Source organism: Somniosus microcephalus, chromosome 1 (assembly GCF_052327205.1).
Source record: "Somniosus microcephalus isolate GS21.2 chromosome 1, FLI_Smic_1.0, whole genome shotgun sequence".
NCBI lineage: Eukaryota > Metazoa > Chordata > Chondrichthyes > Squaliformes > Somniosidae > Somniosus > Somniosus microcephalus.
This window is the reverse complement of record NC_140987.1, coordinates 80460518-80477356: the sequence shown is the minus strand read 5'-3', so window position 1 is coordinate 80477356 and position 16839 is coordinate 80460518. Positions and strand designations below refer to the sequence as shown.

Sequence of the window (16839 nt, the reverse complement as noted above, 5' to 3'; positions counted from 1 at the left end):
CTGCTGTTTTAACTGTTGGTCTGAGCGGGGAAGCTGTTGTGTGGCTTTCCTGCCAGGTGAAGACAGCAGGAAGCTGGAGCCAAACAAATAAGTTTGTGTTACTTTCCTTGTTGGGCTATGAGGAGCAGGGAGTAGTGCTACTTCTGGGCCCTACTAGGAAAGTTTAGGCCTCCCCTGCCCCGGGCTCCCCCTCTTCCTAATCGCGAGATCCGCCCGAAATCTCCTCTCCGCGAATTTCGAGTGCCAGTGACTGTTCCTATGGTCCCGGCCGGTGGCCTCCTGCTGCCTAAAATTATATTCCAGTCTGCCGGCTGGCTGCCACTTCCTGCCGGTTTCAGGCAGGCAACTGACCGGGACATGTCAAAATTACCCGGGCCTCACGCCGCTGAGGTCAGGGGAGTTTGGCGCTCACCTCGACCCCTTCCCGCCCGATTCCTTCTCTGTTAAAATTGGGGCTATTATCTGGTTATTGTTGTTTTCGAGACTGCGCTGTGTGCAAACTGGCTTCTGCGCTTGCCTACATTACAGCAGTGTCTACAGTTCAAAAATAATTTGTGTGTATATCATGTACACACACACACACACACAAAGCTCCACGAAAAAGCAAATGTATCTAACTTTCTACTGACGTCATTACTTTCATAAAACAGAAATCAAAACAAATTCCACCTCCAGGACCAGTGAAAAAGGTCACTTCTCACTGAGGACCAGCATCTACTTGTGAGTGACATGAGCTCTGATGCATTCAGGCTCATCTCCAGAAGATACAAAACACAAATTTAGTCTACATCCACTGTAAGATACAAGATGAAAGCCATCTTCAAAATTAAACAGACAAGGCAAAAATCATATACAAGCTTCAGGATATCAAAAGTAAAGCAAATTCCTCTAAAACAGAAACTAAAGCATTACATAAATGTTCAAACGATATAAATCTTCTAAATATCACATGACCGCAATGGAATTATAGTCCAATATAGTTCCTATGTTTTCCACTCATGCGATATTTAGCTGTGTATAACCCTAATTGTTACATGAACCACAAAGAACAAGACTATCATTGAACACATATTTGGAATGTGGCCCTAGCAAACCAAAACACAAGTCAACAAAGCCTTGAAATTCTCTGCCAAGGTGTGAGGAATCTTTTCCCCAGTAGATGGCAGTGTGGATCTTAATTATGAACCACTCATTTACGTAGATGTCTGGTGTTTTTACAGAACACTACCGTATAGCTTTTTTGTTCAACAACGCAGCTAAATATACTAGGTCTGTCTTAGTTGATGCTCTCACAATTTCAGCATTTTGTGCACCCATACTGCAATATCAAAGCTAACAGCAATTTTTTAAATAAATATATTGAGAGATAGAGGAGTGTGAGCCCATTAAAAACAGATGCAGGTGAGACTATAATGGACAACAAGGAAATAGCAGACTTGTTAAGTTAATACTTTGCATCTGTTTTCACTGTGGAGGAAGAGGACAAATACCATTGGTGCAACACTATCTAAAAATAAGTCATGAGGAGTAACTTAATGGAATTATTATACAGTAAGTGGAAAAAATGGTCATGGAGAAAATAATGGGACTCAAGATGGACAAATCTCCAGGACCTGATTGTTTCCGCCCAAGGTATTAAAAGAAATAAGCGAGGAAATTGCAGATGTGTTAGTTATAATTTTCCAAAGTGCCCTAGATCCAGGAATTGTGCCTATGGATTGGAAAATTGCAAATGTCACTCATTCTTTAATGACTGAGGGAGGGGGAAACCAGAAAACTACAGACCCGTCCGTGCAACATCAGTTGTGGTGAAGTTACTGGAATCTATCATCAGAGACAGTGACCGAGCAGTTGGACAAGCTGAACAAAGAGAGGCAGCATAGATTTGTGAAGGGTAGGTCATGTCCAACTAGTCTAGTTGAATTTTTTGAGATGGTCACTGGCATGGTGGATAGGAGAGTATCTATGGATGTTGTCTATATGGACTTACAGAAGGCATTTGATAAGGCTCCGCACAAGAGATTATCAAAAATGAAATCTCACAAAATTGGATGTAACCACCTGACATGGGTTGGAATTGGTTGGAGGGTAGGCCAGAGAGTTGGGATAAAGGGCACGTACTCTGATTGGTGGGATATGACACATGGTGTTCCCCTTGGATCTGTACTGGGGCCTCAGCTTTTCACCATATATATTAAACGACTTGGATAAAGGAATAGAGAGTTGTATATCCAAGTTTGCAGATGACACTAATTAGGCTGGAATTTTCCGGGGGGTCAGCGGGCGGGATTGGTGGCGGGCTAGGTGGGAAATTTTATTTTTTTGACAGCGGGTCCCATCCCGCCACAATGGCGTGTCTATGGTCTCAGATCAGACTCGACCCGCAGAGGCGGGTGACCCAATTAAAACAATTATTGGCTTGTTGACAGAAACATAGAAAAATAGGAGCAGGAGTAGGCCATTCGGCCCTTCGAGCCTGCTCCGCCATTCAATATAATCATGGCTGATCCTCTATCTCAATACCATATTCCCCCTCTCTCCCCATACCCTTTGATGCCTTTTGCATCTAGAAATCTATCTATCTCCTTCTTAAATATATTCAGTGACTTGGCCTCCACAGCCTTCTGTGGTAGAGAATTCCACAGGTTCACCACCCTCTGAGTGAAGAAATTTCTCCTCATCTCAGTCCTAAATGTCCTACCCCGTATCCTGAGACTGTAACCCCTTGTTCTAGACCCCCCAGCCAGGGGAAACATCCTACCTGCATCCAGTCTCCGTAGCCCTGTCAGGATTTTATACGTTTCAATGAGATCCCCTCTCATTCTTCTAAACTCTAGTGAATACAGGCCTAGTCGACCCAATCTCTCCTCATACGAAAGTTCTGCCATTCCATGAAACAGTCTGGTGAACCTTCGCTGCACTCCCTCTACGGCAAGTATATCCTTTCTTAGGTAAGGAGACCAAAACTGCACACAGTACTCCAGATGTAGTCTCACCAAGGCCCTGCACAACTGTAGTAAGACAACCTTGCTCCTGTACTCAAATCCTCTTGCAATGAAGGCCAACATACAATTTGCCTTCCTAACTGCTTGCTGCACCGGCATGTTTGCTTTCAGTGACTGGTGCCTTTGTACATCAGCATTTCCCATTCTAGCACCATTTAAATAATACTCTACCTTTCTGTTTTTCCTACCGAAGTGGATTAACTTCCCATTTATCCACGTTATACTGCATCTGCCATGTATTTGTCCACTCACTCAACTTGTCTAAATCGCCTTGAAGCCTCTTTATATCCTCCTCACAACTCACAATCCCACCTAGTTTCGTGTCGTCAGCAAACTTGGAAATATTACATTTGGTTCCCTCATCCAAATCATTGATATATATATTGTGAATAGCTGTGACAGACCCTTAATAATGGTTTTAACCTTACCTTTTAACTTTAACTGCTCGCCCACGGGGTCCACGCTGCTCGTGGACCACATCTGTTAACCTGAGGCAGGAGTTGAATAGCCATTGAATCAGCTGATTAGTTGACAGCTTGAAATGTACTATAAAAGCTCCCACCTCACAGCTGTTCACTTTCGAAGCGCAAAAGCTGTTGCTTACTCCATTTGGAACACAGATTGAGCTTTATGCAGGCTGCAAGTGTTTGGAGCAAACTCTCCATCCAGTGTCACTTGATTGGAACAACCTCTCAACCATTGACAGATTGCTTCTGTCATCTCAACTTCACCTGCCATCTATCTACCATTTATACTGTTTCACCTAGGTCCTCAGAATCTGACCACGATCAGCCCCAACAACACCAACCTTCTCCGCAATCACCTGATGCTGCACAGGACAGAAGGCATCAGCACCCGAGCACATTGCTGCCCAGGAGGCCAGGAATGGCCTCACCATGGCCAGATTTACTTCACTTGATGCTGTACACCCTGACTGCTACATGATGCACCAGGTTGGCACCACCCCACACCAACACCATAAAGCATCGCTACAATGTCCAAGCCATTCCTTTCACACTCATCATCTTTGCAGGGGGTACCGTTATGTCTCACCATTCACGGCAACTCACTAAGCCACTTCCAAAGGTGCACATAAATCTGTCCAAGAATGTAAAGTGTTGAAAATAAAGGTTTCAATGTTTGACAGCACATTAACAGAAACTTTACATGAACATTGGATAAAACACCGAAGTGGCGACCCTTGTGTGTTGTTAATTGGTATGATTGCACTAGGATGAGGTCAAGTGTGAGGGGTGGCGAGTGAGATGGAGATGTGATAAGGGAGATAGAGAGAGGGATGGGTAGAGGTACAAGGTAAGTTGGTGTGAGTAAGGATAAGCAGAAATAGGGTAGGGAAGGCATAGTGATGGGGATGTGATGAGAGACACAGCAGGATGAAGGTGAATGTGGCTTTGTACTCACGTTTCCTGATCTATTGAGATCATTGAATGGTTTGCGCCACTGTACCCAGGTCCTCCTGACGACATCCCTGCTTGTGACCTCCTCTGCAATGTGCAACCAGGCTGTCTTGGTCTTCTGGGGAGGTCTCTTCCACCCATCGGAAGGGAAGAGGACTTCCCTGCGTGCTCTGACTCCCTCCATAAACATATGGAGGGAGTCATGGGAGAACCTGGGTGCAGCCCTGCACCTCTATGCAGTGATTGTCAGTGTTTGCAGCACCTCAATGTTGTAGACACTGACAGTAGAAACGTCAAATGTAAGGTGGCCATGGTCCCTTTAAGGAAACCAGCTCAAGATGCGTCATGAACGACGTCACTAGACCCGCTCCATCTAATTGGGCCAGGAAATGCACTGGGTGGGCTTAACAAGCCCCATTGAGGTAAGTTCATTTTAGGCAGTGGGATGGAGCCAGCAGTGGGGCCGCAACCCGCCACGCCGAGGTGAGCAAAATCTCAGCCAAAGATAGGAAACACAGTAAGTTGTGTAGATGGAAGCAGGAACTTACAATGGGACATAGTCAGACTAAGTGAGTGGACAAAACTATGACAGATGGAATTCAATGTGGGGAATGTGAGGTCATCCATTTGGATCTGAGAAAGACAAATTGGAATATTTTCTTAAGGGGAGAGATTAGGAGCTGTGGAGGAGCATGTCCATGTACACATATCACTAAAAGCTAGTGCACAGGGACAAAATGCAAGATAAAAGTCTAATGGAATGTTGGCCTTTATCATAGAAGCTTACAGCACAGAAGGAGGCCATTCAGCCCGTCATGCCTGTGCTGGCTCTTTGAAAGAGCAGTCGTGCTTAGTCCCACATCCCCACTTTTTGTCCATAACTCTAAGTTCCTCATCCGCAAGTACCTGTCCAACCTCCTTTTAAAATTATTTATGAAATCAGCTTCCACTACCTTTTCAAGTAGAGCGTTCTAGATCCTGACAACTCTCTGAGTGAAAACATTTCTCTTCATCGCCCCTCTTGATCTTTTGCCAATAATTTTGAATTTATGACCTCTAGTTATTGACCTATTCGCCAGAGGGAATAATTTTTCTCTATCTACTGTATCAAAACTTCTCATCATCTTGAAAACCTCTATTAGGTCACCTCTTAATCTTCTCTGTTACAAGGAGAACAGTCTTAACTTTCCAACCTGTCCTCATAACTGAAGTCCCTCATCCCTGGTAACATCCTTGTACTCTAAGGCTTTTATATCTTTTCTGAAATGTGGTGCCCAGAATTGTCCACAATACTCCAGCTGAGGCCTAACCAGTGATTTATAACATTCTAGCATGATCGCTTTGCTTTTATATTCTATGCCTCTATTTACAAACCCACACAACCCATATGCTTTTTTTGACCACCTTATCAACTTGCCCTGCCACCTTTAAGGATTTGTGTATATGAACACCAAGGTTTCTCTGCTCATCTACACTTTTCAAAATCGTGCTATTTATAGTATACTTAAGGGGATTGGAATTCAAAAGTGAGGAAGTAATGCTTCAGTTGTAGAGTCTTGGTCATACCCCATCTGGAGCACTGCATTCAGTTTTTGGTACCGAAGCTCAGGAAAGCTTTATTGGCCTTGGAGGCAGTACAGCGCAAATTCACCAGAATGTTACCAGAGCTTAAAGGGTTAAATTATGAGGACAGGGTACATAAACATGGCTTGTATTCCCTTGAGTTTAGAAGGTTGAGGGGTGATTTAATTGAGGTGTTTAAAATGATAAAGGGAGTTGGCAGGATAGATGCAGATAAACTATTTCCTCTGATAGGGGAATGTAGAAAAAAGGGGCATAATCTTAGAATTAGAGCTAGGCCAGTTAGCAGTGAAATCAGAAATCACTTTTACATACAAAGAGTAATGGAAATCTAGAATTCTCTCCCCCAAAAGGCTGTGGACGCTGGGTCTATTAAAATATTCAAGACTGAAATCGATAGATTTTTGTTAGGAAAGGGTATCAAGGGATATGGAGCACAGGCAGGTAAATGGAGTTGAGGCACAGATCGGCCATGATCTAATTGAATAGCAGAACAGGCTTGAGGGGCCGAATGGCCTACTCCCATTCCTATATGCTTAAGTATTCACATTGATGCATCATTTCTGTCCACATACATACCAGCATGTAAAATCTGTATAATATATTTGCATGGTTTTATCCTGATGTGACTGAATCTCAGCAGGTAAAAGTCTGTATTATGTACATTAGGGGGCAAGGTGCTTCTGCTGCAATTTTATTTTATTTTGTCTGAACATCGCAGTATTGTGTTTATGTGGGCTAGACATATTGGTGTAAACTGGATAATCTAACTTGATAGGCAGGAATTAACAGCTGCTATAGAATGTTGCAGTAAATGGTCAGGAGGATTCCTGTTATAGTGAAGATATTCCAACATCGGAGTTTAATGAAGTGTGTTTCTCATGCAAACCATAATGCTGCACAGAATACTCTGCCACACAAGTTAAAATATGGGTCTACACTGCAGTATCAAACCTGCATATACTTTATATCCAATTTAACTTTTATAGAAGTTTTAATTGTATTTGTCTTCTGTTGCTTTGTGATAACTGGCTAGAGTTAAGGCAGCATTAGAGTCACAGTGAACGCAATGTGCTCTTAAAAATCTGAATAGTATATAGCCTTTAACTGCATTGAATTACAACTATATATTGCTTGTTTGGTGCAAATCAGAACATGGCTCATGAACAAGTAAGCAATCTTAATGCACATTATTGTACAATTACTGGTACCACAGTGACGTTTCAAAATAAACAGCTGAACGATTTTTCTGGCTGAATGCTTAACTTAAAGAAAGATAGAGAATCAGAGTCACGCTGTTTCACATTGCACACAGAAAACATACACTTACAGTATTTAACATCAATTGTTAATGAATTGAGTATAGGAAATATTTTCATTTGTTTTAATCTAGTTTAAAGAGCAAAATATTCATTTGGAACATTCAAATACATAAGTTGCATCCCAGTGTTTTAATAAAGAAAAAAATAACAAAACAATGGAGCCCTTTGAAAGTCAGTAACATTTTTGCACCATATCCAACAATCAGTTGTTTTTATTTTTTCGAGTGCTTAGCATTGTGGGCCTGTTCATGTGATCTGGAATTCTGAATTCTGCAAAAAAATTCTATTTTTTTCCAGAATATACAATTACAGAAAATCTGATGGAAAAAACAGATTTATCAGGAGCTGTGCGAGTTCTCAGAATATTAATTCAGACACTGCCTTTTTAGAAAGCGACACTAATGTAAACATGTCCTGTAGGAGGATCGTTCTTATTATGACAGCTTAACCATGCCATTCCCTTTTTATCTAATATACTGCAGGCTCTCAATTTTATTTTTATTTACACACTATTCATTTAAATTGCTATTTTTTAAGTAAGTCTGGGGGGCTTATTTGAGGGCCTTTTAACTTGCTGCTGTAAGAATGCAGACATATCCTGGGGTAAACAGATCACAGAACCGCTGCGACAGATCCAGTCACTAAGAAGAATCTAACCAATTTCAAAACATCATGTGTTCTTCGGGTATTATTTTAATACACTTTATTTTTGCTGGTAGGGATTTATAAATGTATCTGACACAGTTGAGCTTCATGTCACTGAAAGTGTCGTACTCGATGCCTCAATGTGTAGAGGATGTAATCAACAGCTCATACTTTTGCCATTGCAAACAAAAAGAGCATGCAATTCATTATTCATACTGTCTCCTCATGCACATTAAAGCTGTACAAATTACTCTTAATTAAAAAAATCAAAACAATAGGAATTAGAGGGCTTTTTTTTATAAAAAAAGATGTGAATTAAGATAAAGATAATAAAACTTGGATCACTTTTTATTTATGGATCAATTAATCATGTATGCCACAGTCAAAAGAAAGTTAAACCTTACATCGGTTTTCCTGATCTATGATTTCTGGTATAAAGTTGCGCTTTCCTGCATAGTCAGCTAATCCATAAATACAAACAATTGGGTTTCATTATTTTAAATCTCATACCATTAGAACTAATTAAACCAAGTTAAGATTCAGGAAATTCGTTGAGAAGACCTATACTAGAATTAAAATAAAAAAGGATGAGGTCATGCTGCTTTGAGGCCTGTGTCCATTCTGCACGCAGTTGAAATAACATTTTTGTTACTTTCAACAGAAAATCAAATTATCACAATGATTAAAGAAAGTATGCTTAATTTAGAAATCAAAAGCATTACTTCAAATGTGTATGAACTGTATGTGTGGGAGCTCATTGGTCATTTAAAAAAGATCTGGCTGCCTTGATGGAAAACACTGATGATTTCGCTAAGCAACTTTTCTGTAGCGTTTACTTCATTTTGGGATATTGCTCTTTTGACAAAGGCCTGACATCAATGGCCGGGACTTGTTAGTCACTTGCGAAGTCTAGCAGTTACAACAATTAAATCAGTCAGCCACAGGAGGACACAGACACATTCAGAACACTGGCACTAAAATTTAACACAGCCATAGAATAAACATTATTCCACCGACACTTGCATCTTTCCTTTAACTTTTTAGCATGGTAATCAGAATGAACTCAAATGTGGACCATACAATTTAAGATATTCTTGGATAAAATGTGAGGACAGAAAACAGCAGGAATATCACTCGAGGTGTGTAATCTAACATGGCTACAGAATCACAGAAGGAAATTGAGTTCTCCTCGAATATTCTGAATGGAATGAACTGCACGAAGACAAGGGTGATCGTGCTCAGAACTACAGTGCCTTTTTTCTTAACAAAAAATGAAATGAATTCAATCACAAAAAGAACAGACTTCTATCTATTCGTAACAGGCACACATGCCAGCTTGCTATGTAACCAGCAGTGCTGACAGATGTCCATTTTATTCAATGGATTCTACCTGAATAGACACTCTGCCCAAAAAAACATACAAAAATGAGTAACATGATACAGCGATTGCTGCTCTACCTATATAGCGGTATTGTTTGATACACCATTGTAGCTACACCAATATTCACACACCAAGTCATAGCATACAAAAATAAAATTACTGACTTGTCTGCGATGATACATTAAAATTAAAAATCTGTGACAGGCGAATTTTGCAATAGTAAAATTAAAATGAAGTTTTAGTAAAAAGAAATGTATTAGTTACCGTTAAATGGTACTGTCTCCATATTTCAGGACAATCCTATAAGAGAGGGAAAGAAAGACCATCAGCTCAGGGCAAGTGATACACCAGCTTAACAGGACGGATGTTTTGGTCTAATAAACAGCCACTGATCTTTGTTTGAAAAAAGGTTAGACCGAAAAGGTTTTCATTAAAGCTTTAGAAATGCAAACTTTCCTTGTCTGGTCGACAGTTTAATAGCATTTCAGACGCATCATAAATAAATGGAGGACCTAAGGTAATTGATTTGAAATTAATAAAAGTGCTTTATAACATTCAGTGGAGTGTTTAGAATTTGGACAGACAGCAAAACTGTTATTGGTCAACCGACTACTGGATGCAGACAATTCCAATTCATGTAGTTGAAATTTTCCCTGAACTTGACCAAGTAGAGATAATAATCTCCATATATGAGAGACTCTCAGCTAATGAGCAGTAACCTTCTCAAAGAACAGCAACAAAAGTATGGACACTCTTCAGAAAAAGTTCAAATTGAATGTTTTATACACAAGAACTTCAAAACAGTACAACTATAAAAGAGTTTAGTCTCTCTATTTTCAAACCAATGTGATGATCTCTTGAGACCATCAGGTTTGCTATTCCCTATTTTTGATTAAGAATTGTTATAACCAAGTTTGTTTTTTTGTCCAGGTATCAAGTACCCCCATGCCCCATCCAAATAAAATGAACCATCACATTTTGCAAATTCTGACCGCACTGAAATGGGACAAAAATTGAGCAGATGTCTGCCTATTATTTAAGAATGTTTTTGTGTGATACAACTGTTTTATATTAGGTATTCATGCAAAATCTTTGAGTCTAACAATGCAAGGGACTATTTCAAGCAAATCACTTTTAGTCATTGACCGACCTAAGCAGTGTACATTTACTGTACTAGATGTTGAATATTTATGGAAATTAGTAAATTCTTCAGCAACAACTCACTGGTAAAATTTATTTAAAAATTTTTAGACCAAGTTTTCAATTATTAGTTTGTTAGTCTTTTAAAAGCAACAATGATTAAGAAAAAATAAGCCAGCGGGAGAATTTCTGCACTCCAATCAAATAGATAGGAACACAAGGTTTTTTTAATTGACTCAACCGTTGTAAATAAAAATATGCTTTGTAGTTTTACATATTGATCTGATTGTCCTTTATAAAAATAAAACAGAAAATATTAGAAATGAAAAGAAAAACATGTTAACATTTTTAGAGTTCTCTTATAAGCAACAAAGGCTTTTGACTTTTCCTCCATTTTTGTTTACTGGCAGTCCTTCTAGATGAAATAATTAGGATTTTAAATATAAATAAAGAAAATCTTCCATTTAGTGCACTTCGGGCAACCAACACCCAAATCTGCTGCACTGAGCTTTTGTTTTAAATATACAGAAAATCCTGAATTTTCTCCTCTTTGTAGGTGGATCCCATAAAATGAAACCTTTGTAAAAACAAAAACACAGCAACAGCATGGAATGTGATGGGTTAGCCTTCTGAATACTTACTCACAAGTGTGTGTTGTTGCAGGTCAACTCAAGATATACAGGTTAAAATGCCCTCTGGCTGTTTGTACATTAGCATTGACGTGTTAACAGATTGTGTGTAGAAATTGTTGCTAACATATATTTTGGGAAACTGATTAATTTCCTTTTTCTTGCTGAGGGTTCATCTCAATGTGTATCGCTATAACACTTGAGTCACTAACAAAATTGTCTTTCCATTCTCTTCCTGCATAGCGATAATTGAACATCATAGTTGGGATGATACAGGTGGCATGAGTATGTGGTGCATCTGTCTGTACTCTAGCTGAAGTACCTTTTCATACGCACAAGAAATAGAAATAGATTTGTTGATACACCCTTATATTTTAATTTTACTTTCCCAAAAGTTAAACTTCTTTGTGTTCTTTCGATTTGCATTTTCTATTTTTTTCAAAATACTTATTTCTGTAACTTTGGCAGGAAGTGCGCATTTCTCAGCTTTCAACAGTTCTACGCAGAAAATTTATTTTCAACGTCACGGTGCTGCCTCAGCTCATGCGTCTTTTCTCTGTATAATTTATCAGGTGTAAATTACAGTTTTGAAAAATAAAATACAGCTTTGTGCATCTGCTGTTTAATTCCTACTTCCCTATTCTCAAATGTGAACATCAAAGAAAATAAAACACTCAATTTTTAACAGGCCCCGACAGCTGACAGAGACTTGAGTGCTCAATAGACAGGGCCCTTGCCACCAGTTCTCATATTTCCACAACAATGAACAAACACAAAACACCACTAAACGGCCTTTCCTTCTTTCAGCTATCCTTAGACAGTTGTCTGTCTTGTACTAGAGGACCTTTATACAAAATCCTGCTGGGAACAGAACACAGGAAATTTTAACCTACTGTTTAGCGACTTGCAGAAAAAAATCCCAAAATGCATATACATACTCACACACTGTATGTATATGTAACCACAAATGGGTAAATTAGCAAAAATTCTACTCTGCCAGGAGGTCTCTGGGAGAAAATGTAGCTGTGATGACTGACAGGGCTTTCAGAAAATATGTTCACAATCACAGACAGTGAAGGCCATGACCTAGATCGTTTAAGAGCTTGTCTTGTCAAATTATCAAAAGCTTCTTCCTTTCTGAATAAAGAGTGACATAAGTGAGTGTCAGGAAACTGCACACTGACAAGCAGAGCATACAATAACAGAATGCACGTCACATACATGCATAACATTGGTACTGGTAATGGCAGGTCCTAATGAGTGAGCGGCTTGCCCAGGAGACTCGGGACCCTGCTGCTACATCCGTTCCACTCAGAAAAAGTCTTGCAGCACTAACTGATCTGTGGCCTGGCACCAGAACTACAATCACTGCAGACAACTTACATTTCTATTTTTACTGCAATCTCTGGTGTTTTGTCAGCTTGGTTTTTGTTGAGGATGCCCTGCTGCAAGCTGTAAGTCAGCTCAACACAGCAAGGTCAGGTCCTCTGGAAGTTGCTTTATGGGAAACAGTGAATTTGTTTTACACTTCAGTGCAGTCACACATCTAATCAATCTATACCCTTAAAATCTAAATATCTTTAAAAATGTTTTGAGATGTGGCCAGTGTTTACATTTTAAAAAGTGTCTCAAGATGAAAGAATACGTTTTAATGTAACAAAGCATTCTAAATCAATGGCAGGTCAAAATTCACAAATATTGAAATTACAAAACAAAAGAATTACAGCTATAAACACAAAGGAATATGTGCAAACTGATTTCTTAGTGATAGCATTTTGGGAGTTTACAGTGTGTTCGCCCATCTCATTTTAAATAGCAGGCATGCCATTGATATTCTTTGTTTCTTTAATGAATAGAATATACTCACATCAGCATAGTGCCCGGTCATCTGACAGCGATGACACTGTTTTTTCCAATATGCCCTTTCAATGCAGTTCTGAAACCAGTGCCCAGGCATGTTGCAGTTTGTACAATATCTCTCCGGGCAGCCTCTCTGAAGGTGACCTCTAACCCCACACAAACAACAGGCTAGCAATTTCTGCAAGGAAAGACAATTTAACATTTTTAACAAACTCTTGCAGATTATAGAATATTGCCTTGTAACAGATATAATAGGCGAGAACTACCATTCAGCATTGGTTTCCTTGAGCTTTTGTTCCAATTATTTGGGTACTGTTCTTGAAAATTCAAGCAGGATAGAAGAGTGAAAAATATCAATTGAAATAATCTATATGCATTGTGATTTTATAATTATAATATATAAATCTAAATAAAATGCTGTGAACTTGTCGGGTCCAATTTTTAAATTAAAAATGCAGGTTCCGTTAATGCTTTCATTTGCTGGTTTGATTTGGGTGCTCACCATTTCACCAGTATCGTCCATTGTTTCAGGTTCTGACAAACTTGCAACTGATGGGAATAAGCTCTGCTGTTGATCTGCATGGTTATCTTGTATCATAATACTCACATGACAGATATAATATATTATTATGGAACTGGTGGATCTCTCATGGTGTTGCTCAGTGAGCCAAAGGATATGCCGTTCTATAATATTCTATATATTATACTACCAGGAAAAATATATTGAATTAAAAAAATCAGAGGAAAACAGGACCTGTGTTGCATGTGCAATCGCCCCAATTTTCAAAAGAGAAACAGCTCAGAAACAAAACTGAGGCACCTCAATTGGAAAAAGGGATGGAATTAAGTGGCAAATAATTTAAGCCAGGCAAAATATATTGGACTAAAAATCAGAGGAAAACTGGGGCATCCTGAACAGTTAACTTTTCAGGAAAATAAAAACCTGAAAATGTACAGAAACAAAAATGAGATACATCAGTCAATAAGTGACAATCAACTATAAAGACAATTTTTTACTATAAAGACCAGTTGGTCTTGTCTGTCATTTTCGTACATTTATAAAAATCGAAAGAAAATAAAAAGACAACAAAGCTGATTTCATCAAACGGGCCCTACAGAAGACACTGTTACATGGATTTACACATCAACATCAACCATGTTGATAAATCTACTCATTTTGTTGTGACATTTGGGGGGGGGGGGGGGGTGGATTTTAACTCCAAAGGATGTTTGTATTGGGGGCGGGTCCTGCCCAACCCCAACCCGCTCACCTCCGATTTTAACGAAGGTGGGACAGGGGGTGGGCAACCAACCCACTCTCAGAAGGTGGGTCGGTCACTAAAATCTTTTAAGGAAGCTGTGTGCCTCCATTTTAACTCTATTTTCATGAGGTAAGTCTCTTTATTGGACTGCTTGTGGGCCAGGATGAGCAGGAGTGTTTCCCCCAGGCCCAACAAGCTTACCTCCACGCAATCGGTCGACCCCCAGCGATGTCAAATTCACCCCCCACGATCTCCAAATCTCCCCACAATGTTGAATTCACCAACCCCCGTTCCAACCTCCCCGATGTCCGTATTCCACCTGCGATGTCAGACGTTCCCTTCCCCCAACAATGTCCGTATCTTCCCACAAAGTCCGACATTTCTCTCCCACCCCGCAACGTCCCTATCTCACCACCGCCCCCCCCCCAACGATGTCCCTATCTCCCCTCCCCTCGCGACGTCCGTATCTTGCCCCTGCAACATTTGTATCTCACCCCTCACAATATCCGACCATCCCACGATGTCAGACTTACCTGACATCTGCTCCCTGGCAGCTTTCCAGCCCAATGGACAGAATGCCCGTCAATCTGGACTAATATCAGGCAAAAAACCTATTGAAATTTTTTTTTAAAGACGCCCTGCCATTAGATTTGGCATGACGTGCGGGAAACCCTTACTGCCAGGTTTCCCGCCCGCAAATCCTCCCCTCCCCTTCCCAGCCTTAATTTTTTTTTTATGTGTTTATGGTATAAATGTAATTTATACAAATGTAAACTGGGCTGCCTCAAATCAAGATGGTTTGAAAAAAGTCTTTGGAATTGTGGTAAACCACTGTTGTTGTTACACACTGCTGTACCTATGCATGCCTCAACATGTCTCGGCTGGCTCCACCCACACAGGCCCAGGTATAAAGGTGATTGACCTGCAGCCCCCTGCCTTCTTGGAACCCAGTCAACCACGAGAGGCATGCTCTGTTCTTTGCTAATAAAAGCCTTTAGTTACTCTCTTAACTCTCAGTCTTTTATGAGTAATTGATAGCGCATCAATTTTATTAGCAAAAACAAAATGTTGACATTTGCTGAACAGCAGGCTGCTGCACCAAACGCTGAGCAACAGGAGCTGCTGCGAGCCCTCAGACCAACATGCCTGGACCTAGACCCCCAAGAAGCGGGTTCGGCTACCAAATTCGCGCATTGGCTGCGTTGCTTCGAGGCCTACCTGTAAGCCTCAACTGTGACCCTGGACGAAAACAAGTTGGAAATCCTGGCCTCAAAGGTGAGCCACCAAGTTTATACAATAATCCAGGACGCGACGACCTACGCGGCGGCTATCGGTCTGCTAAAAGGGCAATACGCGCGCCCGGTAAATACGGTCTATGCCCGGCACCTCTTAAGATCCCGCAGACAGCAGCCCGGGGAATCGGTGGAGGCCTTCCTACGGGCACTACGGATACTCGGCCGAGACTGCGATTGCAAAGAAGCATCAGCCGCTGCACACACGGAGGGACTGATCCAAGACGCTTTCGTTGCGGGTCTAAGGTCCGACTACTCCCGGCAGAGACTGTTGGAAAAGGGAGAAATGGACCTGAGAAAGGCAGTGTCCCTCGTGCTCTCGCTCGACGCGGCCCACAGGAATATGGACGCCTTCTCCCCTAACCGCTCCGCAACGTGGACGCCACAACCTTGGGTCATGGGACCGCCACCTTCAACTGCTGCTGCGATGTCCAAGGCACAGAAATGTTATTTTTGTGGCCAGGCAAAACACCCCAGAGCACGCTGCCCGGCGAGAAACGCGACCTGCTCCGGCTGCAGGAAGAAAGGACACTATGTCAGCGCCTGCAAAGGTAAAACCGCTAACGCCAGCAGCGCCGCGTGCGAACCGTGGGGGCAGCCATCTTGTCCGCCATCTTGGACTCCCCCAGCCGCGTGGGGATCGGGACCATGGGTGCCGCCATTTTGTCCGCCATCTCGGACGTCTCCAACTTCAACCACCGCCTCATCTGACGACCACATCGACTCGCTCGACCATACGCTGGCCTCCGTGACGCTGGACCAATCTCTCCCTCATCAACTGTCCAGGTCCATGATGGACATTAAGGTAAACGGCCGTGCCACTACCTGCCTTTTTGACAGCGGGAGCACGGAAAGCTTTATCCACCCCGACACGGTGCGGAGTTACTCTCTCCCGGTCCTGCCGATGCGACATCGGATCTCTTTGGCTTCCAAAGCCCAGTCAGCGGACGTCGGTGGCTACTGTGTAGTGACCCTTTCAGTAAGGGGCACAGAATACAAAAATTTTAAACTCCTGGTCCTGCCCCATCTTTGCGCTGCCGTTCTACTGGGGTTGGATTTTCAGTGCAACCTTAAGAGTGTCACATTAGCGTACGACGGACCACTCCCCCCACTCACAGTCTGCAGCCAGCAGCTTTGAAATCGCCCGCCGCGCACCATTTGCAGCCTCTCCACCCTTAAAGTCCCCCCCCCCTCCTTGTTCGCTAACCTCACCCGCGACTGTAAGCCCATCGCTACCAAAAGCGGGCGTTACAGTGCCGGGGATAGGAGCTTCATTAAATCCGAGGTAGCAAGACTCCTGAAGG

The 16839-nt window shown here is 41.5% G+C and overlaps 1 protein-coding gene across 2 annotated transcripts in view; it reads right to left on the bottom strand.

Moving 5' to 3' along the window:
* Positions 1 to 16839, bottom strand: part of zcchc7 (zinc finger, CCHC domain containing 7) — a 408466-nt gene that overhangs the window by 121101 nt on the left and 270526 nt on the right. For both annotated transcript variants that reach the window (XM_085983690.1, XM_085983697.1), the window contains exons 5-6: positions 12989 to 13159; positions 9617 to 9652 (exon numbers count right to left, since the gene is read on the bottom strand). In XM_085983690.1, coding sequence (XP_085839816.1) covers positions 9617 to 9652; positions 12989 to 13159 — 207 coding nt within the window. The remainder of the gene's footprint in view (positions 1 to 9616; positions 9653 to 12988; positions 13160 to 16839) is intronic.